The 27,238-nt window shown below is 39.3% G+C and overlaps 3 protein-coding genes across 5 annotated transcripts; 2 read left to right on the plus strand and 1 right to left on the minus strand.

Moving 5' to 3' along the window:
* The first annotated feature begins 2,972 nt into the window (after positions 1 to 2,972).
* LOC102218293 (sterile alpha motif domain-containing protein 9-like) lies at positions 2,973 to 9,835 on the plus strand. 2 transcript variants are annotated; one of them, XM_023348431.1, is made up of 4 exons: positions 2,973 to 3,031; positions 3,652 to 3,710; positions 3,841 to 3,877; positions 4,233 to 9,835. In XM_023348431.1, the coding sequence occupies exons 2-4, from the start codon at positions 3,708 to 3,710 to the stop codon at positions 8,846 to 8,848; spliced, it is 4,656 nt and encodes a 1,551-aa protein (XP_023204199.1). In that variant the 5' UTR covers positions 2,973 to 3,031; positions 3,652 to 3,707; the 3' UTR covers positions 8,849 to 9,835. The 2 variants fall into 2 exon arrangements, with proteins under 2 accessions (XP_023204199.1, XP_023204200.1); XM_023348432.1 differs by having other exon boundaries at positions 4,236 to 9,835.
* A 3,498-nt stretch (positions 9,836 to 13,333) lies between these two features.
* c16h17orf75 (chromosome 16 C17orf75 homolog) lies at positions 13,334 to 19,983 on the plus strand. 2 transcript variants are annotated; one of them, XM_014471512.2, is made up of 10 exons: positions 13,335 to 13,684; positions 13,898 to 13,972; positions 14,348 to 14,473; positions 15,373 to 15,501; positions 15,608 to 15,668; positions 15,754 to 15,873; positions 17,408 to 17,472; positions 17,562 to 17,701; positions 17,904 to 18,007; positions 18,864 to 19,983. In XM_014471512.2, the coding sequence occupies exons 1-10, from the start codon at positions 13,542 to 13,544 to the stop codon at positions 19,071 to 19,073; spliced, it is 1,173 nt and encodes a 390-aa protein (XP_014326998.1). In that variant the 5' UTR covers positions 13,335 to 13,541; the 3' UTR covers positions 19,074 to 19,983. The 2 variants fall into 2 exon arrangements, with proteins under 2 accessions (XP_023204154.1, XP_014326998.1); XM_023348386.1 differs by lacking the exon at positions 13,898 to 13,972 and having other exon boundaries at positions 13,334 to 13,684.
* An 807-nt stretch (positions 19,984 to 20,790) lies between these two features.
* Positions 20,791 to 26,960, minus strand: LOC111611589. Its single transcript, XM_023348617.1, has 9 exons — positions 26,279 to 26,960; positions 26,123 to 26,200; positions 25,996 to 26,028; positions 23,071 to 23,157; positions 22,865 to 22,962; positions 22,001 to 22,305; positions 21,826 to 21,906; positions 21,590 to 21,718; positions 20,791 to 21,490 (listed from the first exon to the last, which is right to left on the minus strand). The coding sequence occupies exons 1-9, from the start codon at positions 26,339 to 26,341 to the stop codon at positions 21,453 to 21,455; spliced, it is 912 nt and encodes a 303-aa protein (XP_023204385.1). The 5' UTR covers positions 26,342 to 26,960; the 3' UTR covers positions 20,791 to 21,452.
* Positions 26,961 to 27,238: the final 278 nt, after the last annotated feature.

A 27,238-nucleotide genomic window follows, 5' to 3' on the forward strand; every position in this document is an offset into this window, starting at 1 on the left:
CAGGAAGTGCTATTTTTTTCCTTGGAAACTTTCATCTATGGCTCTCTTGACCTAATCAAGGTGATTCTGTGTTGGATGACAGATAGGAAGTTGGTCTCGCTTGCTTTAAAGTGCCAAGAGTTTTCAATGGCGGCAACGCCGTTCGTATACGTTTGCCTCTACATTCCACATATTTTGACCGAGCTGCATCAAACTTGGCCTGAGTGATCCTGGAGGCTTGCCCGTCGATCCTACGTCATCACATTGTGACGTCATCTAAGCCCCGCCCCCTCGGAACCGGAAGTGCCTTTTTTTCCTTGGAAAGCTCTGTTTATGGCTCTCTTGACCTAATCAAGATGATTCAGATGATAAACTCTGTCAATGCCCACTGCTGGCTGAACCGTGTGGGCGTGGCCAAATGGCGAATATCAGTCCCTCGCCATATACATACGTTTGGCTCTAATTCACACATGGATCATCCGATTGGCGCCAAACTGGATATGTATGACCTTTGTTCTGCTCTAAAGAGCCCAACGGGTTTGAGATGTAATTTGGGGAAAATGCGCGACAGCTTCTGCAGCGGCTAGCGGGCGGCAGTGCTGGAAACTGCGGCAGAGCTTCTGCGGTGGGGAGCGGGCTGCGGCTCTGGAAAACGCGCGAGAGCTTCTGCGGTGGCCGGAACCCCCGCGGTGGCCAATAGGCCGGAGCGGCGCTTGCTGCGAGGGCCGCCCGAGGCTGCTTGCAGCTTTAATTATTATTACGATTCTGCCCCCCTAAAGAGGAGCCTTTTTGGGGGCTTTATCATATTCAAAAACTCACCAAACTTGGCGGTGGCGACTAGAAAATTTAAAAATTTTGAATTTTAAGGTTGTCGCAAAAATCGCAAAAAAAATTGCTGAACGGCAGCAACTAGCAATTTTCTGTTGACACAATGGTATGAACGTACTTCATCGTAGAGACATGAAATTTGGTACACATGTAGAGCTCACCAAAAGATTCAGAACTTACATTTAATGTTATAAGCCAACTATCACAGGAAGTCGGCCATTTTGTATTGAACGTCCATTTTTTACCTCGATTTTGACGTTTACAGCCTTCGTATTTGATCGAACTCCTCCTAGGGATTTCGATTGATCGACTTCAAACTTGGTCAGTCTGATCATAAGGCATGTTTGATTTAAAGTTATCAAATTGGTGAGTTTTGGAGCATGTTGAAGGGGGGTTAGCAGGGGTCAAAGTTCACCTACTCGCCATGAAACACGAAACTCTTATATTTCCTATACAAAAGCACATAGAGGGACCAAACTTTCAGTGATTGATCGACATCAGGTGGCTTACAATACCATATGGTCAAATGATGACATCACTTAGGCCACGCCCCCTGAGAACAGGAAGTGTCATGTTTTACTGTGAACGGTCGCTCTCTTAGCCCTTTGACCTAATCAACATGAAACTGTGTCCAGACACAGAAGACATGTTGGTGTGTTGAGGATTCCAACCCCGACCGGCTTTGAGATAGCAGCTGGGCGTGGCGGCGTGGCGAAGTGACCTGTAACGCCGATGCCATACGTTTGCTTCTAGATTCCACATGTTTCGACCGAGCTGCATCAAACTTGGCCTGAGTGATCCTGGAGGCTTGCCCGTCAATCCTAAGTCATCACATTATGACGTCATCTAAGCCCCGCCCCCTGGGAACCGGAAGTGCCGTTTTTTTCCTTGGAAAGCTCTGTTTATGGCTCTCTTGACCTAATCAAGTTGATTCTGTGTTGGATGACAGATAGGAAGTTGATCTCGCTTGCTTTAAAGTGCCAAGAGTTTTCAATGGCGGCAACGCCGTTCGTATACGTTTGCCTCTACATTCCACATATTTTGACCGAGCTGCATCAAACTTAGCCTGAGTGATCCTGGAGGCTTGCCCGTCAATCCTACGTCATCACATTATGACGTCATCTAAGCCCCGCCCCCTCGGAACCGGAAGTGCCGTTTTTTTCCTTGGAAAGCTCTGTTTATGGCTCTCTTGACCTAATCAAGTTGATTCTGTGTTGGATGACAGATAGGAAGTTGGTCTCGCTTGCTTTAAAGTCCCAAGTGTTTTCAATGGCGGCAACGCCGTTCGTATACGTTTGCCTCTACATTCCACATATTTTGACCGAGCTGCATCAAACTTTGCCTGAGTAATCCTGGTGGTATGCCCGTCGATCCTACGTCATCACATTATGACGTCATCTAAGCCCCGCCCCCTCACAACAGGAAGTGCCATTTTTTTCCTTGGAAAGCTCTGTTTATGGCTCTCTTGACCTAATCACGATGATTCGGATGATAAACTCTGTCAATGCTCGCTGCTGGCTGAACCGTGTGGGCGTGGCCAAATGGCGAATATCAGTCCCTCGCCATATGCATACGTTTGGCTCTTATTCACGCATAGATCATCCGATTGGCGCCAAACTGGATATGTATGACCTTTGTTCACCTCTAAAGAGCCCGACGGGTTTGAAATGTAATTTGGCTCCACTGCGCCCCCTAAGTTAATACATCGGCCGTATCTCCTCGACGCATCGACCGATCTGCACCAGATTTTTCGACAGTCGTCGCCGAGCGCTGCCGAACGCATTCACGCGTGTCGCCTGGTGGACGGGCGGGGGAAATGCGCGACAGCTCCTGCGGCGGCTAGCGGGCGGTGGTGCTGGAAACTGCGGCTGAGCTTCCGGTGGGGAGCGGGCTGCGGCTCTGGAAAACGCGCGAGAGCTTCTGCGGTGGCCGGAACCTCCGCGGTGGCCAATAGGCCGGAGCGGCGCTTGCTGCGAGGGCCGCCCGAGGCTGCTTGCAGCTTTAATTTTAGTTATAATCACAGCTAAGTTTCTATTGCTGTAGAATTGTAACCAGCTGTAAAACTGTGTCACAGAACAGTAATCTGATGCTGCACCATGTACCAAAAGCTACACCTGCTGAAAGCATAAAAACAGGAAACGTTTTTTTTTTCATCAAGCAAACCACAAAAATGTAAGCCGTAGGGGAGTTGGAAACAGTTAGTCTGCGAGATTATCTAGCACTGGTAAGTACAATGAATTTGTCAAAAATGTTTTTACAACAAAAAGAGGAAAATTGGCTTTAATGTATTCAAGTTATACACCTAAAAAGTACTTTAGGTATTTTGTTGTATGTTTCAAATGGTAATAAAACCAAGAAAAGGAAGAAGATGCATAAAGACAGAAACAAAAAAAACAACAATGTGAAGTTTGATTATTACAGAAAGACTCATCTTTTTAGACTTAGAACCTAGATGCAGTTTTACCATTGCCAGGTCATGTATATTTGTAATTACTCGATATGAAACCACATCAACGTTTGAGGATGAGGAGAAACGTACAACTAACATATAAAGTGCGTAGAGTTCAGTGAGCCAGATTACGAGGAAATCAAGGTTTTCTTTTGTTAGTCACTTCCTGTTTTTAAAGAGTTTTACAATTGTGTCGTAAACATTTATTACATTTGAAGAGATTTTATGATTGCAAAGGGCCGTTACTGGCTTCTTGCTCTCTGTAATTTCTTGCTTACAGAGAGCACGGATTGTGTGTAAATTTCTCGTTCAGTCCCCCTCCCGAGGAGCACCACATAGATGTACATACAGATAGATCAGAGGCATTGTCTGTTAATATTATGTTTCATCAACAGACAATTACGGCTGAATTACTGATGACAGTGACATTGGTCCATGTCTTAAGCTCTACATGGTGAGTTCATGCAATACTATTATTATGTAAGCCAATAGGACTATGTGACTATGTGTTTTGTATCCTTATATATATATATATATATATACACACATATATAGTAATAGTTGGTCTATTATTTACCCTACAGTTATCAAGTAAAATGGATTGCAACTCTGCAGATTTGGGTAAGTAAAATTAAGTAAACATAGAAAACAAAGTAAATCCAGTCCATACAGTTAGGAAAGAAATAGAAATGTCTGTTTTAGATCTTGATTACAACTGTGTATTGCAGTGAATTCTAAGAGAATATATTTTGTTACGATTTTAGAAGAGTACTCATTTTGTATTGTATAGTAAAAACTATTTGTTTGTAATAGCTGTAAAGAAGTGAATTCTAACTTAATTAAAGAGTTTAAATATCAATTATGCCTATGCTTTTTGTGTTTTGTAATTAATATGAATTAAATATTTTTGTTTATCAGATAAGCATGGTTCAAAAGAAAAATTATTTTAACACTTGATTTAAACACTTTTATCCAGCAGAGTGGCATAAACTGCCTTTCAGCTCCTGGACTGAATCTCATGTGAGCTCATGGCTGAAATCCATTGGAATAAAGGAAAACTACATACTAAAGCTGAATGAAGAAGAGGTGACTGGATCAGTTCTCACAACTCTACAGAGGGATTATCTCAGCAAAACCATTGGAATGAAAAGTGGCCAAATTGAACATTTACTCAAGAAAAGAGATGATCTATTAAAGACAGAACAGAGCAAAACAAATACAAAAACTGTCACAAGTAGTAATACAAAACATGACAAAAAAGTAAATGTTTTTGTGTCAGAAGGAACAACTGACAGGAAGGTGCAAGACGATAGCACTAATGCATGCAATGACATTGCAAAGTCTGGAGTGGGTTCCTGTGAGTATCGAAAATTTGACCAGCGTCCAACAAACTTCAGATATGTGAAGCACAATTCTCTTCCCCCAGAGACAGGACCTGAAAACATGATTGTTCCATGTCATGAATATAAGTCACTAGAAACTGCGCACAAACTGGACTCAAAAAGACTTAAAGCAAAAGTGGCAAGTGAAGTCCTAAGATTTGCATGTGCCTGTATGAATATGAGAGCCAATGGAACAATTCATTTTGGCATAATGGATAATGTCAAATCCACTCATAAACATGGCGAAATCCTAGGGATACCAGTCCAAAGCCAAGAAGATTTTGTGGATGCATTAGATTACATCGAAAAATGCTTTAAAGGCTCAAATCACCAAAGCGATGCTAGGAAATGCATCAGGAACCCTTGCTTCATTGAGGTTCTTGATAAGGAGAATGCTGAGAAGACATGGGTTGTTGAATATGACATTGTTCCAAAAGCCAGCATTGTTAAAGATAAACTATACTCTGTTGGTGTCCCAAAGTTCTCTGAGAAAGATGGCAAAGTGAAATGTGAAGAGCAAATCCCGTATCACCGGGTCGGGGCCAAAACACCACGGATATCTGATGATGAACTAATTCGTTTTATTCAAGATCTGAGAGAGAAGGACCAGCAAAGGGCAGAGGGTGAGTCCTCAGCCAACCAAACACCTCTGGAATTCAGAGAAGACCAAAAGAGAAAGCTGTCCATCCTTCTGACGGGAGGGAAAACACACATGGACAATTCTCTCTTTTACATTGTTGTCGCAAATAAAATACAGCCAGAGGATCTTGACAGCATAACCTTCTTGGTTAACATGAAACTTTTTTGTGTGTTTGACTTTGACCCTGATTCTGAAACGTCTGGCCTTTATGGTAAATTCAAGGAGCAGAAGGCTGTAACTCCACATTTCCTCAATGACTATGAAAACAACAAAAGACTGGAAAATGCTGATCTTATTGCTTCTTTGAAACTCTTTGACCGAGTTAGTTGGATCTATTGCAATGGCCGAAACAACTTCCCTGGCAACAATGTTCCCAGTGATGAAGAAACTTGGATCAAGACAAGAAAAAAAAAGATGAAAAAAGCTGTGTCGCTAATCTGCAATGAAATCCTCCCCAGGAATTCATTCGTTGTTCTCTTTCTATTGACGTCCGATGTTGAACAGCCTCTTGTTGAGACTTTTCACGAGTTTTATGCAGAAATGAATGGGCATGATTGTTTAGTTGTCATTGCAGAGTCAAAGGAAAACTATAGAAAATGGTCAAGTCTGGCTCAAGTCTCTTGTCCCATTTCTGCACTCAAAAAAATCAGCATTGTTGACATGCCACTGAGTCACGTGGATGCAACAGTTCAAAGCATTCAGCTATCAAAGAACCAACCACAAAGGAAACTACCAGTCTCAAATGGGGGTTTGTGTTTCCTAAAGTCTGTTGACGAGGCTATGCTAGACTCTTTGGAAATCATCAGTGTTGACCAGTGTGATGACACAAACCTAGAAATCATGAGTGATGATGAAATCAAAGACACTGAGCTCTACTTCTACCGTGGTGGAAAAATTAACTGGATTAACTTCTGGCTTGCTGAAAAGCACAAATGTGGAGTCATCATTGAGCGGGACGCCTACAAGGAAGCAAATACAATCCTGGACAATGTGGTTCATCGTCATAAAGCTGTACGTCCCATTGAAAGTGTGAACATATATCATCATCCTGGCAGTGGGGGAAGCACAGTGGCACGGCAGATGCTCTGGAGTAGAAGGACAAAAGTACGATGTGCAGTTGTGAAACAGTCAAAAGAAGTCACTACTGTCTATGAGCATGCAGTGAAACTGAGGGAACATGATGAGAATGACAAAAACAACTGTCTTCCTGTGCTCCTCTTGCTGGAGGACCAAAATCCAGATTACATTGATGATCTTCGACGACATCTTGGAAATGTCATTGCAATCAAAAAGATAAATCCATCTGTGCTGTGCTTCATTCTGCTCATCTGCAACAGATCAAATGATCCAGAAAGAATGTGCAGGGCATCACCATCTCAAACAATAGCTGTTACCCACAAACTGTCAGATCGGGAAAAATCTTTGTTCCTGAACAAAAGTGAGGAACTCAAATTCCAATTTGAAGACTTGGACTTCAAATTCATCCTCACATTTGTTCTTATGAGCAAAGAGTTCCAACCAAGCTACATAAAGGATTTTGTTAAAAATCTTTTAGATAAAATTGATCATACATCACTGATCACTCGCCTCATCAGATTTGTGGCTCTACTAAACTGTTATGTAAAGGATTCCTACATTTCTGTGTCTCACTGCGAGGCATATCTTGGTATTGGTCTGCATGTGGTTGGAACTCGGTACCATGCCTTTGTTGATCATCTCAGTGATGAGGCCAAATTAATTTTCATCCATCTTAGAGACAGTTCAACACACATCCAGTCAATCCGCATCATTCATCTGCTTGTGGCCAAAGAAATCCTGAGCCAGCTCTCCGTTAATATGCCTCAAAGCTCGATTGCCACAGAGCTCATCAAAGATGATGTACTCATCAATCATAGGTTTGACAGAGATCAGTTTCTTAAGGTTATAAGAGCTCTCTTCATTAGACGCAATAAAAAGAGCAGAGGAGATCCAAAAGACACAACATTTTCTCCACTAATTGAGGAAGTCCAAATTGAGGAAGGTGGTGTTCAGAAAGCTGTTGAATTGATGAAAGCTGCATTCATAGCTTTGGGAAAGGATGCTTATGTGGCACAACAACTTGCCCGGCTGCTTTACACCCATAAGAGATTTGAGGAGGCTCTTGAGTGGGCAGAGGAAGCGAAATCATTGTCTCCTCATGACACATTCATCCTTGACACACTGGGTCAAGTGTACAAGTGGTGGTTTTACCACTTGTATGACACCCTTGAAGAAAAAGACCCTTCCCCCAAAAGGGGGGTTGAAATCATAAGCATTGCCCTCAAAGGGATATCTGCTTTTCGAGCCTCTGAAAAAACACCAAAGAAAGAGACGGTCATGCTTAATAGTTCATACTATGGAGAAGTGGATGTTGGCTGCAGGCTGCTGAAATTCTTGTCAGAAGTTGATGTTTTTTCAAAAACAACTGGATATTCAGAGCTGATGAATTACTTACTAACAGACTATATACCAGAAGAAGTCAGAATACCCTGGGAGACATTTCATCAGCAGCTGAAAGGGCTGCAAAAGAACTTGAGACAGGCTCTGGAATGCATTTCTGAAGACTTGAGCTACTTTCAGACTGACATTAGTGAAGAGGATGAGGAACTTGATGCAAGAGATCCAGAGCAGGTTTACAATCCAAGAAAATGGCTGACAAGGAAAAGTGCTGTATATGCTGGATTTTTCTGTGGTATACAAGAGAAGAACAATAAAGCATCTGAAAACCTGAGCACTGATATAAAAAATCCTGGAAACGTACTCTCACCTTTCCAAAGACAGATGAGGACCTACAAACTTGGAGGAGGGAATGTTACATCAATCCTCTCTTTACTCTACGACAATGACCGAATGAGGGCTGGAAAAAAACTTGAGGAGATTATGGACTTGTATCCAGAAAACCTGACATGGAAGGGCCTTGATGAAACAGAGCTCACTAATGTCATTTTTTGCCAGATAGCTCTTAACTGTATCCTACCTGGATCCTCAAAACTCTTATCCCTCAAGCAATTACAAGATCTCAGCAAGGGATTTAAGACGAAAGGAAAATACATGTCATCAGCAAGTGCCCTCTTTCTTCTCTCTCTCCTGTTTTGGCCTGAAAACAGTAATGAAGTGAGTTCTGCTGATGCTCAGATACTTCTGTTGGCCATTGATGCTCTTCAGAGATTATGTGAGCAAAAAATCCAACACATGTCTCAGAGAAAAAGCAGAATTGTCACACACTTCTTCCTGGCAAAGGCAAGAGGTCTAAATAAGATTGTCCACAGAAGTGCTATCGAAAAGCAGATCAAAGGAACTCTGAGTGAGAGAAAGTTAAAATGGCTTGGAGGGGAAGTTTGGAAAACCCAGGAAGTTGTGCAGCAACTGAAACGGATTGAAGGGTGGACAGAAAATGAAAACTTGTATGTTCAATGTGGGCATATAGACAGCAAAATAAGAGTCATTCCTCGATACTCTGCTTCTTTGCCCTATGGAAATGAAAAAGTCACTTTCTACTTAGGCTTTTCATTTGATGGTGTAGTTGCTTTTGACATCCAGATGATGAAATAATGTTAACTCCAATTAATCTTATCTTAAATTATCTTAATCTGGAAAAATACATTATCTGTGTCAAAAAGGTGCAGCAACAATAAAGTCATTTCCTCAATATATATTTGCTGACCAAATTGAATGAATGTGAGGAGCATAGATGACAAGGTAAACTGAGAAGACTTATTCAATTGTACCTAATTTTATTATTCAGCTTTTAAAGGTGTTTTATGCTGCAGAACATCTGCACTGGTCCATAGTAGGTTTTAAAGAATTCTTGGGATGTTAATATCTTCTGAAACATGTTTTGTAATCATATGTGGAGTAATCAAATTCCTTCAGAAAGATGATTATCTGTGGGAACACATTCTGAGTGATAAGTTACCGTAATAGCTGTTTTCCTTGTATGAGCAAAAACAGATTGCACCATATACACTGTAAAACATTTGAGCCACATTGAGTCTTCTTCAAATCAAGAAGATATGAAAGTTACATTTAAAAGTTTTAATTTTGAACCTAAATGTGTGAGTTTGTGAAAGATAAACTTACAATAACAAGTAACATGCTGCCAAGCTCACTGGGAAAGAGTTCTTACTACTGTCTCTTTCTTCTTTCATTTATTTTAAGTGCTAACCTAAAAATGTTTACGTAACTCACTATTGTAAGTTTATCTTTCACAAACTCACACATTTAGGTTCAAAATCTAAAACTCACTAAATTTATTTGACTTAAGGAGTTGAAGATAGTAGACACAAATAAATGCAGTTCAAATGTTTTGCAGTGTGGAGAAAAATATTGGGCATGGAATAGAATTTGAACTAAGTAAACAGCTAAGCAAGTCATCCTGATTTAGACTGAATGTATTTGGTTTTTATGCATTTAATGATTTTGAGATTTATCTTTTAAGTTTTTTGTCAAGCAGTATTATGACTTAAGATTTTACTTTATACATAATTGCACATCTCTTTATATAGAATGATTTTTAGTCTTTGCTGTTTTTTAAACAAATTTTGCATAACTCATTGTTCTAACTTTAATAAATGTTATTGTGTTTTTAAAAGACCGTTTGTCATTATTTGTGAAGGTCTGATCTTCATTAAGTTGCACAAAGGTTGTCATCTAAAGATTACGGTCCAACAAACACTGATAATTGTTTATATTATTGTTACTTTTATCAATGCTATTATCAACAGATACTAAAGCATATTGTCATTGCAAGACCTCTAAACATTGAAAGCAATGAATGGAAAATAAGATGGGTTGAATAATTTCTGTCAATGGGATGCTGTGTTCTCTACTTCATTAAAGATGAAGTTTTAAAAAAACATACTCAAAGTAACAGCTGTTTGATACTGGGGCATGGTTTGTATTTCATTTTGTTTTGTTTCCCAACTTCAACCCCCAAGATGTGAGTTTAATGTGATAATGAATAACCAATCAAAGTCTGATAAAACTCTCTAACACACCAGTGACAGGCCTTAATAACACTTGTTTCAAATTTAGGGACACTGATATTTAATGGAGAATAAACTAGCAAGTACCACTCGTACCTGTTGTATCTAAATGCATTCTTTAAATATAAATGTAAATGTGTCTTATCTAAAATACACTCTTGTAACTAAGATTTTTACTCAATGAGTTTTTTTATCCAGGTAATACTGAGACAGAGCCTCAGAGAGAAGAGAAGACTTTGGTTTTGTCTTGATGTGTCTAGTAATCCAGATGTTTGACATCTATATTACACTCAGCCGGGACTATCTACAGAGCATTAGTTTTAATGTAGACTACATAGACCAACGAAATCATTTCAGGGGTAGGTTTGTTTTCAAGTAAAATAAAAGCACAAAAAACATTGCAGATGTTTGTTTCTAGAGGTCTTGTAAAAGTGCCCCTAGTCAACACCAGAGCTTGTTAAAAAAAAAAGGAATGAATTTTATTTAGGACTACATCTGTAGGGAACAGTTTCTTTGAAATGAACAAATGAAAACAGTTTCTGCCAGTCCTAACCGAACAGCCACAATGACATCATGTTTGATTCACATGGTAGGCCAAGGCAGAATCATATTTACAAAATTGGCCTTCGTTACATGATGAATAATGATTATCATAGGATGATCATTAATATGAGTAATGATCATGTGATGCCAGAAACATCATGTTCAGGGTTAGTTTTTGTGTGCTTAACAACACATACAGTAGCTCTTGTAAAAAAAGAGGATAATTTAACGCTAGTTTTGGACAAAACGTTTGGCTCTTTTCCTCTTTAATTTTCCCGGATCCTCGGCGAGTGACGTTCTCCGTGGGCGACGTGCAGCGACCAGGAAACCACAACACTACGTGTTGACGTCACAGATCACAGAGTTTAATCTCATACAAAGCAATCAACAACAAAGCTGCAGAGGAACAGAGATATGCATTTTCTCATAAAAATAAAGACACACAAGGGGAAGACAAACAAACAGCAAAGACAAACAAACAGCAAAGACGTCTTTGGAGAGAGAGCCGATGGAAAAAAAACAAAAAAGTGGCAACTTTCTGCAAATTCAGTGGTGACACCAAATTTTATACTGAGTGGGTGTTTTTCTATTTAATTTATGCATTCTAGGCGTTCCTCTTGTTGACCAACTGGAAGCTCCCAAAGAAACTTGGAACTCCCCTTTCTTTACGGCAAAGATCAAAGGACCATCTGCCTTCTATCGAGACAAAAGAGCAGATAGCTGGCCCTGACCCCCCCGTGGCTCCCTCGGTCATTCTGAGCACAGAACGATCCTGAGATAAGACCTCACAGATACCTGAGAAATCTAAAGTCTCTGTCTCCCAAGGAAAATGCTAATTTTATGACTTCGCCTGTGGCCTGGCCTCACAGTGGGGGTCCCATTGAGAGATCTCCCTTAATCTGCATTTGGTTCCTGTGTCTCTGAATGCTTACCCATCTGGTTTAGTTTTAAATGCCTAACACAAACCTGTTCAAAATAAGAGTGTTCCATATATCTTTTAAGATTAACTGTATTAAGCATTAAAAATAATCATATTTCCTTAACACTCTTCAGTTTGCTGTGTTGGTGTCTCCTACAAAGCTCTGCTGTACAATTGATACAAAGTACTAAAATGCCAACAGTGCATCCACTGCAAGCAGCCAAGGAAACCAGAAACCAGATGAATGCCTAAATCTATTTAAGAAAGAACCAGAACAAGAGTACAATCATAAAAAAATTTAAAAAGTGGCCTGATGGGGGCCACCATGACACATCAAAGTAAAAACTGAATTTCAGGAGTTTTACTAAACTGATGTTATAGTACTGATCGATCTTTAACAACAGGACAGTGAATAGTTGGAATGAGTAAAGGACGTTGAAGGTGAAATTTAAAATTACCTTTTCATAAACAAATTGATAAATGTCACTCACTGAAGCTTGTTCTCTGTGCAGCAATCCAACATAAAAACATTAGTTTAAAAAAGAAGGTTACTTCAATATGAAAACTATGTTAAAGGCAAAACCAAGCATTATGATTTATAGTTAACTAAACAGCAAACTCGCCACAATAATTCGGTTTCCATCATCACATTAGGAATTAGGTACAAACATAAGTTTTCAGACTCAGTTAATGTTTTTTGTCTTCATCTGCTGGTGAACTTGTGGAATTTACTTAGTCTCATTTTTATGAATGAATCTGATATGCACTCCATTTGCTTACATTTTATCAGAAAATAATTGATGTTGGGAAAAATTACTTTATGACTGCCAAGTTTGGATACAGTAAGCTATATTACATGGACGGAACTTGAGGATGTGGCTGCATTTATATGCAGGTTTTACTAAATTACCTCACACTTTATGTCTCTTGCCCCTGTTTCCTCTTGTTGTTTTTTCAAAGAGCAAATGTACATTATAATAAATATATATTTGTAACTTTTCACTGTTCTTAAAACATTAACTAGTCCTGAAATCTTTCTACAACTCAAAAAAATCAAACACAAGAGATATTTTACACAACAGTTCTTTCATAACAGGCAAAAACAAGGAAAATGACTTATTTTAAACCAATAAGTACATGTTGTGAACTGTGATACTAAATATTCAATCCATCAATGAAGCACATTGCTTTAAGTAAAAAATATTTTCTTTTTGCATTAGAAATGCACCAAGTGGGTTCAAAAATAATCAAAAGCAAGCAATTGCTATATTAAAAGAAAGCTATTTACAAATCCTTTATTTCACACGGCCTGTAGGAAGTACATAATGTCCTGGATAGTCCAGGACATTATGACCAACTCTGATGTGTACATTAAGATTTGGATTTAACTGTACGACCCGCCCAGCTATACAGTTGAAAAAGTTCTCATCATCACTTAATATTTTGAGAAACACTTCAGCTGAAATGTTTTCAACCACATAATAATCAGCTTTACAAACACGTTGAGAACTAACGTATTGGCGCTCATTATTCAGTGAGTGAAGCGAACCGAACCCACAAGAGCCCGGAACTTTTGTGTGGGAGACCTTCATTTTCGCCGGACATATTTTTGAAAGTACACGTTGGATCCAGGCAGGAAAACTGGCTCAGCCTTTAGTTTTTTCCCTTTCTTTTTACAATTAGCCTCAAATTCAGACATATTGGATCCCAGTCAACAACAAAGCACCACCGAACCTTAAAACACGTCCTCCTGTTAGCCTGCTTCCTCCGATGCTAGCTTCCTCCGTGCAGCAGCAGGATGTTTTCTTCCCAGACTTCGTCTTTCCAGGATTCAATCGACGTGGAGGAGAGAGATGAATTTGACAGCGAAGATATTGTTGGATACAGCCAGAAAATTCAGCTGAACTGCTACTACACCATCTATCTTTATCAGGGCACAAGGTAATGAGTAGTTTATGTTATTGCAGCTGCTACTTTAGACCGATCTGTCGCTGTTTATTGTTCATGTGGTAGTTAAATATGTTTTTATTGTGCTTTCCACCTAAATAAAAAAACAGGATTTATTGCTGTGCAGCAGTCCTCTTTGTGCACGTAAAGGCTCAATTATGCATATAAAATGCAAGCAGGTGATGAGTAAACTGTTGATCGTCTTAGATCTGAGGCCTGTGGAGAAAATGTGGCGTGGAACCAGAGACGTGCAGACTCCACAACAAGTCACGATGACTTTAGGTAACACAGGAGCCATCCGTCCACCGTCTCGCTTTCTCAGTGGCTGTCACTGTTTTTACTTTGGGCTTTCACTGGAAATCCAGCCAGCATGGACTCATCGTGGCTGACTTCACTCATGATTTTGTTCTGATTTCTCATCGGTGTGTTGCTGAGTTACACTGCTTCCTCATCTGAACAGTGTCCTCACTCCAGAGTGTGTTCAGGGATGATAACCCCGATTATCTGGGATTATTTGTGATCACCTCGCTTTCCCCATCTTTTCTTCATCGATTTGAGTGGCTTCCAAAATCTTCATCGTCTTTCCAGATGGCTTGAATCTTAACCACCTCTTTTTCTGTTTTTTTATTTTATTTTTTTTATTTTTTATGTCCACAGCTTGACACTAATTGACAGCAGCCTTCCTTCAGAAGCAGAACCGGAGCTGCGGACCTATATTTCAAGGCGGCTGAGTAAAGGAGCTCTTCTTGGAGGCATGGGCAACATTGCCACTGTGGAACTGAGGTATTTATTCACCAAACCATCAAACATTAAAGTTGACTAAAAGTGCATTCGTACACTTTGATTCCTTCTTTTTTAGGTGGTGTGTCATTAAAACCACAAGCTTTATTGTATGTTATTGAGACTTTATGTGACAGAACAACGCAAACCTTTGAAATCTGAAAAAATATTATTCTAGGTTACTATAGTTTTTGCAATTAAGATTTTTGAAAAGTGTAGCTTGCATTTGTTTTCAGAGATACTTTCTTCAGATATACTTCGCTGCAATTAAAATTGCTAAGAATTGTATGTGTCTCGGACAGCTTTGATTAAAAGTTTAAATGGATTTGACAATGTTTGCAAGGTACTCTACATATAGTCACTTGAAGATTTTTAATTAAAATGCCTTTGATTGGGCTGTGAAAGAAATCTGAGCTCACCAAAGACGAAAAGCTGCGACACTGTATAGATAATTTGCATAAATAAAACCTAGTAACACGTAATTTCATAGAAATCTTCCCAACTTCAAAGATTTCCATGCCATGGATGGACAGCAGTTTATTTCAAGTTTTAATTTTAATACTAGCTTTGCTTTGGATAAATGGTGTTACTTTTTGTTTCAGCAAATTCAAGCTTGAAAGCAGAGATTTTATGCTCTGATACCCCTAAATAAAATTCAGTACAACCAATTGCCTCCCCAGGTCACACAATTAGTCAGTGGAGCTCAATTGTGTGTAAATAAAACAATGCAGTCCACAGATCTGGCATTTTTATGGAAAAGTGGCAAGAAGAAAGCCTTTGCTGAAAGGAAAACATACGTTTTGTTTGCAGTTTGTCCCAAATCATGCAGGAGACACACCAAACATATCGCCAGATGAAAGAAATTCTCATTTTCTTTTAATAAATGTATTTTTTCTCTGCAGTCTTCCAGAACAGGCAGTCGGCTGCTACTGCTGTCTACTGGAGCAGGAAAAGTCTCCAGAGCAGCCGGACGCTGATGGAAATGGATACGTCATCTGCTTCATGGGGGGCTCCGAAAAGGGACTAAACTTATATCCTTGTTTCTTTTATGGAATAAGCAAAAACTACAACAAATTTTACTGTATTCATATAATCCAAATCCTTTTGAATTTTGTTTAATTCTTTGACTTAAGCTACATTTAGATTAGAGCTCGATAAATATGTCCAAGGACTACACAGCAGCCTTCAAACTCCAGAGGTGGGAAGATGTGATGAAGTAAAGTTTTCTAGTCGTATTTCAAGGTTGCTTTTTTTTTAAACATCTTACTGTGTGTTTGTTGTAGCTGCAGAACCTTGAGACTGAAGTCCGTCCCTATCTGAGCCGCTGGTACGAGGAGTCGGTCATGCACATTTATCGAGTAGTGCAGCTGGTCCAGAGCAACATCAGCTTCCTGCTGCATGCTGTGAGTCGTCTCTTCTAACTGTCAGAGTGCATAAAGTTAGGTGGTCAAATTAAACAGCACAGAGGCTCTAATGTTGAGATTTGGAATTACAGTATTCTGGAATTAGATGAAAAATGTCCCAAAATTTCCTTTAATTATATATAATCTTTTTTTCCAACAGTTCAGGATTAGTAGCTTACTCCTCTGCATCGGAAAGATTATATAAAGTAGACTATGCTGGTGGCTGGTGACATTTTATCATGGTTTAAATTTTTTATTTCTACTTTTAAGAGTACAAAACATCTGCTGATATCTTCCTATCAGTTCAGTAACCAAATCACGCATTTTGACTTCCCTTTTAGTCGCTTAGTTGTAATCGACCTTTTGCCACTAAATGGCATGTTATTTTTGAAAGTACCTAATAGACTTGTACAGTGGGAGTTGTGTCAGCTTTGAATTAAGTTTTGACCTCTGTAAAACATTAACACTGATTATGTATAAAGAAGTGAGACTTCCAGCTTCTTCTATTCACTGCTACTTTTTAGAACATTTAAGGGAAGCTATGCTGATGACTCAGTTTTTAGAAAAAAAAACAAAAATGTTCATAAACACCCTATGATAGTAACAATGCTGGTCAGAAGAGGGAGAGAAATTATAACTCCTTCCTAAAGGATCCCAGAATCTCTCTTTCATTACTGTGGTAAATTACAGCTAGACCAAGTCTGACTCTTTGAGCCTTAACTACCACCATCACTGCATTATCATAAAAACCTTTGCTTTATGCATTCACACTCCAGCATGACCACTGTGACCAACTAAGAAGACCAACTTTCTTCTTAATTATTCATGGTGTTATGCCCGAGTTTGATCCCGTCACTTTTCTGCACCTTTTGGTTCTATTGTGGGCTGCCTTAAGTGTACTCTTTGTTCCTTCATGCTCTTATTTTTATTTTTTTACTTATTTCTCAAGTTTGGGCTTGCAAGGGACTATAATGAGAGATGCATTTCTTTTATTGTTCATGCCTGATGCAGGATTCAGAGCCTGAATTCATTACCTGAGGCTTCAGATGATTTTCCGGTTTGTGCAGCTTAGAAAGTCGACTCTTGCTGCAGGTCAAAGCTGCTGAAATACTTGTTGCATTTTATCTAATGGCCTTGTGGGTGTCGCTTTGCAGTAACGATGCCTCAAGATATTTTAGTTACCTGTGACTTGAGCTCAAATTCATCATAAAAAACTGATGGCTTGTTCCTATTTTATTCATGGATCTCTGGTGTTTACATTACTACACCAACCAGTTATTATGTGGACAGATGTCCCTCCAGCTGCTGTATTTTTTGAATTTCCCTCTCATTTTTATTTTTAGCTATGTAATATTTTTTTTCTTCAAGCTATTTTTATTTAAGTTCAGGTCTTGCATAGCTTGCAAATCCTGCCTGAACTGCTGCTTTAAATGTACATTTACCACAATCTCCTAAAGTAGCTCCGGTGCTTCTCTGCAAGACATAACGTTTTCCAGAACAACACACTCCAGCTGCTAAACTTCTCTTCCTGCAGGCTCTCAGCCACACACACGTGGAAGTCACCAATTCAGACGAGAGGACAAAGGCCGACGTGTCCAGGTGTGCGACGTTTTTTTCAACCCTCACAGTAAAACTACCACGTGTGCTAAATGCCTGTGCAGCGTGTAACAAGTCTCTCTGTGTGTCAGGTTCATTAAAGCAGCCAGTTTGCAGGGCCTGTCTCAGCAGGACACCACCACAGCCTCTCTGTGCAAAGCCATGTCGGAGGACACACAGTCTGATGTGGTTATCGACTGCTCCTCCAGCCCGCCCACGCTCACTAACACCGGTGAGACACGTTTCAGGAACGTACGCAAATTAATCACCAAAAACAATCCGGCCTATGCAGGTTTTTGCTGATATATCACACCTTAAAGACTTTAGCATTTCTCTTCCAAGCACGCAGTGTGGACAGGATCACATGCGCTTCTGGTAATTAAAGCGCCTTTTTTTAGCCTCTGTGAGCCTAATCACATGTTTTCTGTCCTCAGTCAGTAACCGTTTCTGCGACGGCTGGATTCAGGCGTTTCTAAACGCTGCGGAGCGCTGCAACCCCTTCCTGCTCAGACAGATTCTGGAGAACTTCAAGCTGAAGGTGAGAAATATTTACGCAGAGCGTTTTCTAAATCCTTCGCTCTGCAGCATCCTGCTGAAGATAAGCTGTTAGATTTTATCATCGTTGTGCAGTTCCTTGTAAAAGCATTCACACCTCTGGAACTTTTTCACATTTTGTTATAAACCTCAATGTATTTTCTTGGAGTTTTATGTGATGGGCCAATGAAAACTGGTCCATGATTGCAACGTGAAAAGAAAATGGTTCATATGCAGCAAACATGAGACCAACATCAGACATTATGGGTTCCGATTCAAACATTGTGTGATGTGAGCATAACACCTTCACCTCGCAGCAGGACAGCGACCCTAAACATGCAACCAGAGCAACAATGAAATGGCTTAGATCAAAGCAGATTCATGTGTCAGAATGGCCTAGTCAAAGTCCAGACCTAAATTCAGATTTTCTGCTAATAGCTGACGGAAACATGACGGAGATATTTTTAAAAAGAGTAATGTGGACTTCTTAAAAAAAAAAGTTTAATGCTTAAAGGTTGTTATTTCCAAAAGGTGCTTTTAATCTGGACGCATATTCTAATTTATTGATTATGACTGTATAAGATAAAATGCAAAACACTCATACAAAATGTGAATAAGTTCAAGTCGTAGGAATACGTTTGGAAAGCACTGTATGATTAACTTCACTCAGTATGCTGAAAATGCAGCATCAGTTCAGATTATGTTTTAAAAAGTGCAAGCTGCTTTGTGAAACAGTAGATCGGGACTTTCAGTTCCTCCCCTTCTGCTATTACTTCCCATCAGCATTGATAGTTTCCTGCATTGTTTTGATATTTAGATTTTTGTTTTCTCCCACTCATTACTTCCTCTGTTTGAACCAGGCCATCCAGGACATGAACAGCCTGAAGCGCTTCGTGCGTCAGGCCGAGATGAGTCACTACGCCCTGTTCCGCTGCTGCCAGTTCCTGCAGGGCTGCGGGAACGGAGACGTGCTGCTGCAGAATGCCCGGGCGGAGCACAGCGACCTGCCCGAAGCCTGCAACATCATCGCCGTCCTGGATGAATTCCTCAGTGAACAGACTCAGGCCTGACCCACAGCTTCCACTACATGCAAAAGCTCCGCATTTACTTTGTTAAAAAAAAAAAAAAAATACTGCTAAAAATGTGAGAAATGAGGCAGCAAACACAGTAAATTTAATTTATGAACTACGACGATGATGGTGCTACTTTTGCTGCAGGAGTTCGGACAATTATGGCTTAGAAATTAGGAAAGGATGTAAAAATGAATTTTATAAGATGAAGGAAAATAGGATACAATCTTAGATGTAAATGTTGAGTGTGTGTGTAAAGAAACTGAGAAATAAATATTACCAATAGTTCTCACAGAGGCCACTAAAAAGAACCAATATACATAAGAAGTTATGGTAACTGGGGTAAAATTATGTTTAGCAATATTTTATATCAAAATAGCTCTCTAAATTATTTAACTGTTATTTTCTTTTGAGAATGATGCACAAATCACTTTTGTAATATAATCCACCCAGTACCTGCACTACCTTCACTCCTCTGATATTGTGTTTATCTTTGTGCTAATGTCAACTTTTTCTTTTCCAACTGTGGGAATGCTTTGTTGTAATTCTGGTATAATAGTTCCAAATACTGTCAAATGTGATTATTTCCAGGAGTTTATGGGAGTTCATGTAGCTAACTAGATATAGGACATGCATTAAAAAAACAATTTAATAGTTCATAAATAGTTTTAACGATAAGCTCAGAAGGTTCTTATTAAATATTGTCCAAAGTATGTAAGAGAGCAATATTATTGTTGTTGGTGTTTAATTTTAACCGTTGATGTGTGAATAGGTTGTTTTTGCTGTTGTTGAGAATAGTGTGACTGACTCATGGTGTGTCTGTGTGGATATTTCTGTGCATGCAGTCGTCTGTTCTAAATATTTTTGTGGTTCTCTCTAAGATGATTGAAATAAACGCAGTTAAGTTGCACTGTGTGTGTGTGTGTGGTGGTGTTAGTTTTAGACTTACTAATGGTAGCATGAAGGCTATCACTAGCAAGTTGAGCAGCAGTAACATACCCCATGCAGTGTGAAGTTGGATTCAGGGTAAAACGGAGGGTTGGAATGATGAGGATTTGTGGGAAAATGAGGAAAAACAGCTTTGTGGTGAAAATAATTACAATTCTATGTTGATGTTCCTTTGAAAAAATAAAATAAAAATCAACTTTATGTTTGAGAACGCTCCTTAGTTCTGGCCAAACCATTGTGAGGTCCAAACCTTAAACTCTTTCTCTGTTGAATCCCTCATTCATTTCCCAAACATTCCCAACAGTTAGTGCATATATTTACAAAATCTAAATAGTGACCAAACATCTGAGACAGATTCTCTGATTTAATAATGATGAAGTTAAATCTTATCAGACATTGATTATCTGGTGGTTTTATTCTCAGTTCCTCTCAAAAGTTCCCCTCTTTCATGTTTGTATGATTTCATTTGTTGTAAACAAATGTAATCTTATTTATCAAGATGATAGAGTAATTACTAATAGGTTCTTTTTTTGAGTCTTTTAGTGACTGTATTCAACATTATCATTCATTTCTCAATTACAATATTAAATGGTAATATTGTAATATATTTTCAGATATATTCCTTCAAATTATGTGTAAAAAGTGTTTGATTTAGGTTAGTCCTTCAGTTCAAAGATATCTTTAAAGATTTCAGACTCATAAAAAATAATTTATTTAAAGAATGATAGGATTTTAATACATAAATGTGATTAAGAAGATAACCAACTGCTGTAGTTTAACGGTCCACTGTTTATCACTTCTCTACATAAGGCTGTATGTAGAGCAGCAAGAGTCACTCCACTATTGGAGTAAACCATGCATGGGGTGTAAGCTTAACAAGCCATCCTTCTTATCCCAGTCACTGAAAACATGACAAATGTTTTTAAATCTTCTTCAGGATACAACAAAAACAAGCTAAATTTGAAGCCAAAAACATCACATCTCTGTTCCTGGCCAAACTTTTAACCGTAGCTGTAGTTTTAAGTAAGAAAAATAAATAAATCTTGTCTCTGGAAGCACAATATTAGAGGGGAAAAAAGTTATGATGTTATTAATGAATATCACGCCGTGATGCTACGGATTGTGATTAACTCACATTTTCCTCAATCTTGTCTTCCACATCATAAAGCTTTCAGGTCCATTTAACTTTAAAAGTCACTCCAAGTGCTCAAATACATTGTTGTCAAGCAGGGCACATAAAATACAACCACCTACTGAATAGCGCATCCAGTCTGGGGTTTTTTTTGTTTGTTTGTTTTTTTTGCAATTGCAATACTGCAAACATTCATACTGCGATTAGAATACAAGGTACTGCACAGCACAAGTTTTGATCCACAAGTCTTAGAGTGGAGTAGAAAAGAAAAGTGCTCCTGATTTGTTGTTTTCCTCTTTTCATATCCTCCAGTAGGTTCCCTCCTCTGGCTGCTTGTCTGCAAACAGCAGAAGTGAGAATGTGTTTGCAGCGGCTGCACCTGTGGTTTCTCCATGCACTTAGATGACATTGACAAAAGACAAGCGATGAACGCTACCTTCAGTGTGATCACTCTTTTTCCTCAACAGATGGGCTGGGACGTCATAGACTGCGTCTTTGCGTTCAGACACGGGGACGTCGTAGATTCCGCCTCTGTCGTCAGACACGGGGACGTCATACACTCCGTCTTTGGGATCCAAAAAAATGGAAAAGGAATTTAGACCCAAACAAGTGTAATCATTTTCACAAGTGAATGAAGCAGTTGATTAAAAGAAAGCCGCTGTGTAAAATCACCTTGCTCACTAGATGTCTTGTAAGACAAAGGGAAGTCGTACACAGCATCGTGTGTTTGTGTTGGAGGGGCTTCACATGTACCTAGAGGAATAAAAAAACCCAACTTAAATGACAGCTTCACACATCTCCATTATCTGTCGCCAGAACATTTGACTTATTTAAAACACGTTTATACTTTTTCTGGCAGGTAAGACGTCATAGAGGCCGTCCTGTCTTTGCTCTTCATAGCTCATCTCAGTGGACTGATCGGGGTCTTCGGTGGGCTTGTTGGAGGAGAGGGGTCTTCGCAGGTTCTGGTATGTTGCGTCATCGCTGTCCTCAGGTGGGCAGATGGACGAAGAGAGGCCCTCGGTCTCTGAGTAGATGTGCTCTGAGGAGGTGGAGAAAGGGCGAGTCGGCAGCACCTCCCTCATGCTGTCGCTGCACAGGGAGATGGACATGTTGCTGCTCAAACTCCCTCGCTGATCGAACATCTCAAGGCTGAGGAGCACAGACAGGAAAAAAGCTCAGAGTTGGTATCAGTGAAGACAAAACATCATCACATCTATGGGATTATTAGGAGCCCAATCTATGAAAAACACGCCGCTTTGGAGAAGTTATCACACACCTCGGAAAGTTTCAGACTTTGTTACGTTACAATAAAAAGTCCCAACACCTGAATATTTACTAATGCACAGTTTTAGATTTCCACCACACAGTATTTTGCATGTAGGTGAGGAAGTTTAATTTTGGTCTCTTCAGACTGAAACAGCTTCTTTCACCTTTGCACAGTGTCCATTACATGGCTAGAAATCTGCATGGCAGACTTACCAAGGCATTTTTTGGTAAGAAAGAAAGAAATGTTGTTCTTCTAAAGAGGCCAGATTTTTACTTGTAAAAATATAGAAATCATTTTCCTTCCGCTTTATAATCATGCATTGCTTTGTGTCGGTCTGCTTAGGGTTCTCTCCTCAACCCGATAGAGACCCAGTAAAATACAGAGACATTTATGGGATGTGATTATATTTCTACTGTAAATAATCTACAGCACCGGACTTACTCTGGGTCTCTAGAGTCCGAAAGTCCAGAAGAGGAGAGCTGCATTGCCTGCCAAAGGTGTCCAACCCACTCTTTTCTGAGGGCGGCTGTCTCTGCTGCCTTCACAAACACGCAAATAAATCCACATCAACTAAAGGCTGATTTCAGATTTGTCACTGTCAGCTTTCAAAATGAAACATGGCCACTCAAACTACAGCAGCGACTCACCAACATCTTTTTCTTTCCATTGGTCATGATGATTTCAAATAGAAAGTGCTTCTTGTCGGTTCTCTGGACCTCTCGCACCGACTGGACCTGAGACAAGATGTCGAATGTTTGGTTATTAGTAACGTAAATAAATGCCAGGAAATCCAGGTTGATATAAAAAAATAGTGCAGACAGGAGAGGAAGTACACAGACAACAGCTACACCACAGTGAGATGCAGTTTGTAGAAGTAAAGGTTATGCTTTTGCATTTTACTTGGGTAAATATGAAAGTGGGCTGAAGGCTCTGAAAACATACAACTATCTCTGTTACAACACTGAAACCAGGGCCTGTGCTGAAGTGTAACGAGACAAAACAGAGGAAACCGCAAAAGATACCAGACTTACAAAAGAAAATAAATAGTTGTTTATTTTATATACCAATATTTAAGAGAGATAGAGAAAAAACATCCATTGTTGTCTCTCTATCATTAAGCAAACTTTCATTTGAGGAGAGAACCCTAAGCACCTCAGCTGATTGCTTCCAATGCAGGGGAGGAGGTAAGGGTTAATCCAGCCATGGGCGGTCCTAGACAGGGGCCAGCAGGGGCCGGTGCCCCTGTTATATCCCCATACTAAAGAGATAATACTAAACATACTTCTTGTGATAATAGAAGTCTCTGTCTCTCACAGAGACCAATGCTTATTTGTTATTTGGAAGAAGTTTAAAGTGTTGTACTTTTAGCTTCCGCCATATTGAGATTGGATGATTTTGGCTCATTTAGTATATTAAACGATGAAATATTGCCTCGTTTCTTTCTCTCTTTTTTGCAATTCTTTCATTTTGTGCCTCTAGCCTGGAACCTTCACCGGTCCTGCCATCATTGATGGATGGATGGATGGATGGATGGATGGATGGATGGATGGATGGATGGATGGATGGATGGATGGATGGACGGACGGATGGATGGACGGATGGATGGACGGATGGATGGACGGACAGACGGATGGATTTTATCAAACAAATTTCCATTTAAAATGTAGTTGTTTTTTTCAGCCTATTTGTTTGCTTTGCTTTTTTTCTGCCATAGACATTTATGCTAACAGTAAACATTTGCACTGGGTTTCAAATTATTTTAGCTTGAGTGGGTCGTCAAGTATTTTTATTTTAGTGGTTGCTTTTTTTTCCAACTTTTACTACAATTAGCAACTTTCTAGCAGATTAGACAGCTAAAAGTAGAAAGATCAGCAGCAGGCCGGAACTTCCAACCCAGAAGTCAGTAAAACTCATCAGTTTTCAGAAAAACTGCGTTCGCTGCAACACCCAGCTCTGATCCCAACATTGAAGAGTCGTGAATACAAATGGCAAAACATTTAGTGTGGCCTTTCAAAAGCATCACACTCCTTCAACTTTTTATATTTTGTCACACAACATCCACACATTGGCATCTGCTCAGCGCACAGGAGAACCAACTACCTTTTAACTACCTTTGAATTTGAATGCATAGAAATTACTAAATATGGAGCTTGTGTATTCCTCTTTCTAGCCTGTCATAGTCAGCCTCTTCACAGGTGAGGACGTCTCAGGGTACAGACAGTGGACACAGGACTTTGTATAGACTAAAGACCAACATGGGCAAAAACCAAGGAGCTACTGATGGATTTCTGTAGGTGCAGACCCACCTCACTGACACAGACAAACATCCAGGGAGCACACCTTTATCTAGTGGAATCTCATGAGTATCTAAGTGTTCACCTGAACAATAAATTGGACTGAACTCATAAAACCGACGCTCTTTAAGGGTCAGAGCAGACTCCACCTGCTGAGGTCTGTTGGAGTTTTGGCCTCTTTTAACTTTGTGGTGGCATCCACCATATTCTGTGGTGTTATCTTATCTGTAGCTGAGATGAAGTCATTATATTCGCTAGCCTCCCACAACAAGCATGAAGCTGTTTCCTCAGTGACAGGCTGCTGCATCAGAGGTGCACAAAGAAGCATCCTGTCGCCCACAGTTGCAAGACTTTATAACCACCAATGCTTCGAAACAAACTCAGTGTTTACATTCCTGCTGTTATGTGCACAACTTAATTTCTTGTAAAAAGTCTGTTGCACATGCTCATTTTGTAAATTTCTTTTCAAGTGACCCTACTCAGTTTCACATTCCTTTAAACAGAGTGTGCTATTTTTAGTAACTGCATAGTATCATTTTTCTCGTCTTGTTAATTTGTATTGTCTTATTGTTCAGTATTTGTATTGCCTTGTTTTTTGAATGCATGATTCTATTTACCATTAATTTGCTGCTGGTACACCTGAATGGCCATTTTTTCAGATGTTGGATTGAACAACTATACATATATGGACTCTATTTACTAATTCTGTGAGTATACCGGAGTTCTGGAGTATATTTTTAAGATTTGTTTTTCCTAAAATCATTTGAAAACCATCTATCTATCTTCCAAAACCCAATTACATCTTAATTTGTGTCGATCTGGCTTGCTGAAACCCAGTAAAGCGATAAAATGTGCAAAGGATTTTTGAAGGTACAGACAATGCTCCATCAGGCTAGTAAAATAATAGAAAATAAAAATCAAACAACTGCTTACAAATGAGTTTGGATACTTTCTGAAGAAATATTTAGGAAATCATTTTTTTAAAAGCTCCATGTGGCTTTTCTTTTTTTGTCTCTAAACCTTCATCATTTAAACCAGACATGAACAAGTTTTACTTAGAGAAGTGAAAGCAACCACTATGTAGATTTATTCTTTTGAAAAATAATGTGACAGATTCATATAACTCATTAAAATGTCTACTAAGAAAAGATAGAAAGTCACTTTGTTGAATATTCATGTGTTCAGCTTCAGAAAATTAAACTGGATCATAAATGTGATTTTACTCTCCACACATACAAATCAGCACAAGTTCAAACAAAAGGGAAGTTAATGACTTACTGTGTAAATGTAGTAATAGCCTCTTAAGTGTGACTGTGAATAGGAAAAATAATTAATAGGTTATATCATTTAGATTGAATCATCTGTTTGATATATTCACAACCTAATTGAAGAGTGTGGTACTTACAGCGCTGCCATTTTTCTTGGTATAAAAAAACAAAGTAGTGTTTTGAAGCCTGAACCAGTAGGTCACCCATCTTATTTTCTAAGACCAACATGAGCAGAGCAACCAGTTAAATCACAGCTCAGAATCGTCAGCAAAATTCCCAGAAACATAACTCACCAAATTGTCTTTTCTTTTTTGCAGAAACCCCTCAAACAGTAGCTTCGTGCCGTCGACAGACATTTTACCTCTTGACAGAAGGCAGCTTCACACTGTGGTCACCACTTCTTCTCATTACATTCACCTGGCTTTATGCTGTGACTTCCTCCTTCCTCGGGCTGAGAGTGTTTTTTTTCAGACTCATCACTCCCTCACTTCTCTATTCTCACCAACCAACGTCCCGCTTGGTTAGATTACATGTTTTTTTTTTCCACATGTGAGTCCTTGTCAATAAATTAGCTCAGCGGTTATACATCATAGCTGCCTAACTCTGTCTGCAAATTAAGATTTGTTGGCAGAACATGCAAACAAGAATTATGTATGAAGCTCGACAATGTTACAAATCAATTCACTAAAGGCAACTTGTAATGACTACTGTAGTCTCAATATTATTAAACTCCTGCTGCTTCTTTAGTAATTAGGAGAGCAACATTTTGCTGTACATAACCTGCTGCAATCATGAGTCATAGCGTTCCTGAGGTGTTTTAACCCCACCGCCTCAAGGGGAAAGGCCTTCAAGTCGTTAATGTTCTTGATTTTCCGTGTTGCAGCCACTTTTCTCCAATCCTATGAGAGATTTTCAACGAAGCTCAAGTCAGACAACTTTGATGGCCTCTCTTGTAACTTCCAGACTTTTTCTGAAACCAAGCCTTGATGGACTTTGACATATGCTTATCCTCTAGAAAGTCAAATGACACTTCAGCTTCCGCCTCCTCACAGGTAGTGTGATATTTTCTTATTGATTATTCGTTGGGTCGGTCTTGAGAAGGTTTTCAATGCCAAAGGAAGCAAAGCAAGCCAAATTCTTTATCCAATGATCTGTTGGCCGAAAAGTTCCAGTTTTAGTTTATAGAACAATCAAAAGCAAAACAGCTGGAAAACACACAAAACTATTCATATACACATTTAAAATACTTTCTC

The sequence above is a fragment of the Xiphophorus maculatus genome, chromosome 16, assembly GCF_002775205.1.
Source record: "Xiphophorus maculatus strain JP 163 A chromosome 16, X_maculatus-5.0-male, whole genome shotgun sequence".
In the NCBI taxonomy this organism is placed as follows: domain Eukaryota; kingdom Metazoa; phylum Chordata; class Actinopteri; order Cyprinodontiformes; family Poeciliidae; genus Xiphophorus; species Xiphophorus maculatus.

Bases quoted from the DNA above. Each gene is read 5' to 3' on its own strand.
- LOC102218293 (XM_023348431.1), top strand. The intron at 3,878-4,232 runs GTAAGTAAAATT...ACTTTTATCCAG, and splicing joins TTGCAACTCTGCAGATTTGG to CAGAGTGGCATAAACTGCCT.
- c16h17orf75 (XM_014471512.2), top strand. From the start codon at position 13,542: ATGTTTTCTTCCCAGACTTCGTCTTTCCAGGATTCAATCGACGTGGAG. The intron at 15,502-15,607 runs ATATCCTTGTTT...GACTTAAGCTAC, and splicing joins TCCGAAAAGGGACTAAACTT to ATTTAGATTAGAGCTCGATA. The intron at 15,669-15,753 runs GTGGGAAGATGT...TGTTTGTTGTAG, and splicing joins GCAGCCTTCAAACTCCAGAG to CTGCAGAACCTTGAGACTGA.
- LOC111611589 (XM_023348617.1), bottom strand. From the start codon at position 26,341: ATGTCTGTCGACGGCACGAAGCTACTGTTTGAGGGGTTTCTGCAAAAA. The intron at 22,306-22,864 runs GTAAGTCCGGTG...TGTGCTCCTCAG, and splicing joins TCGGACTCTAGAGACCCAGA to CCTTGAGATGTTCGATCAGC. The intron at 21,491-21,589 runs GTAGCGTTCATC...TGCTGTTTGCAG, and splicing joins AAAGAGTGATCACACTGAAG to ACAAGCAGCCAGAGGAGGGA.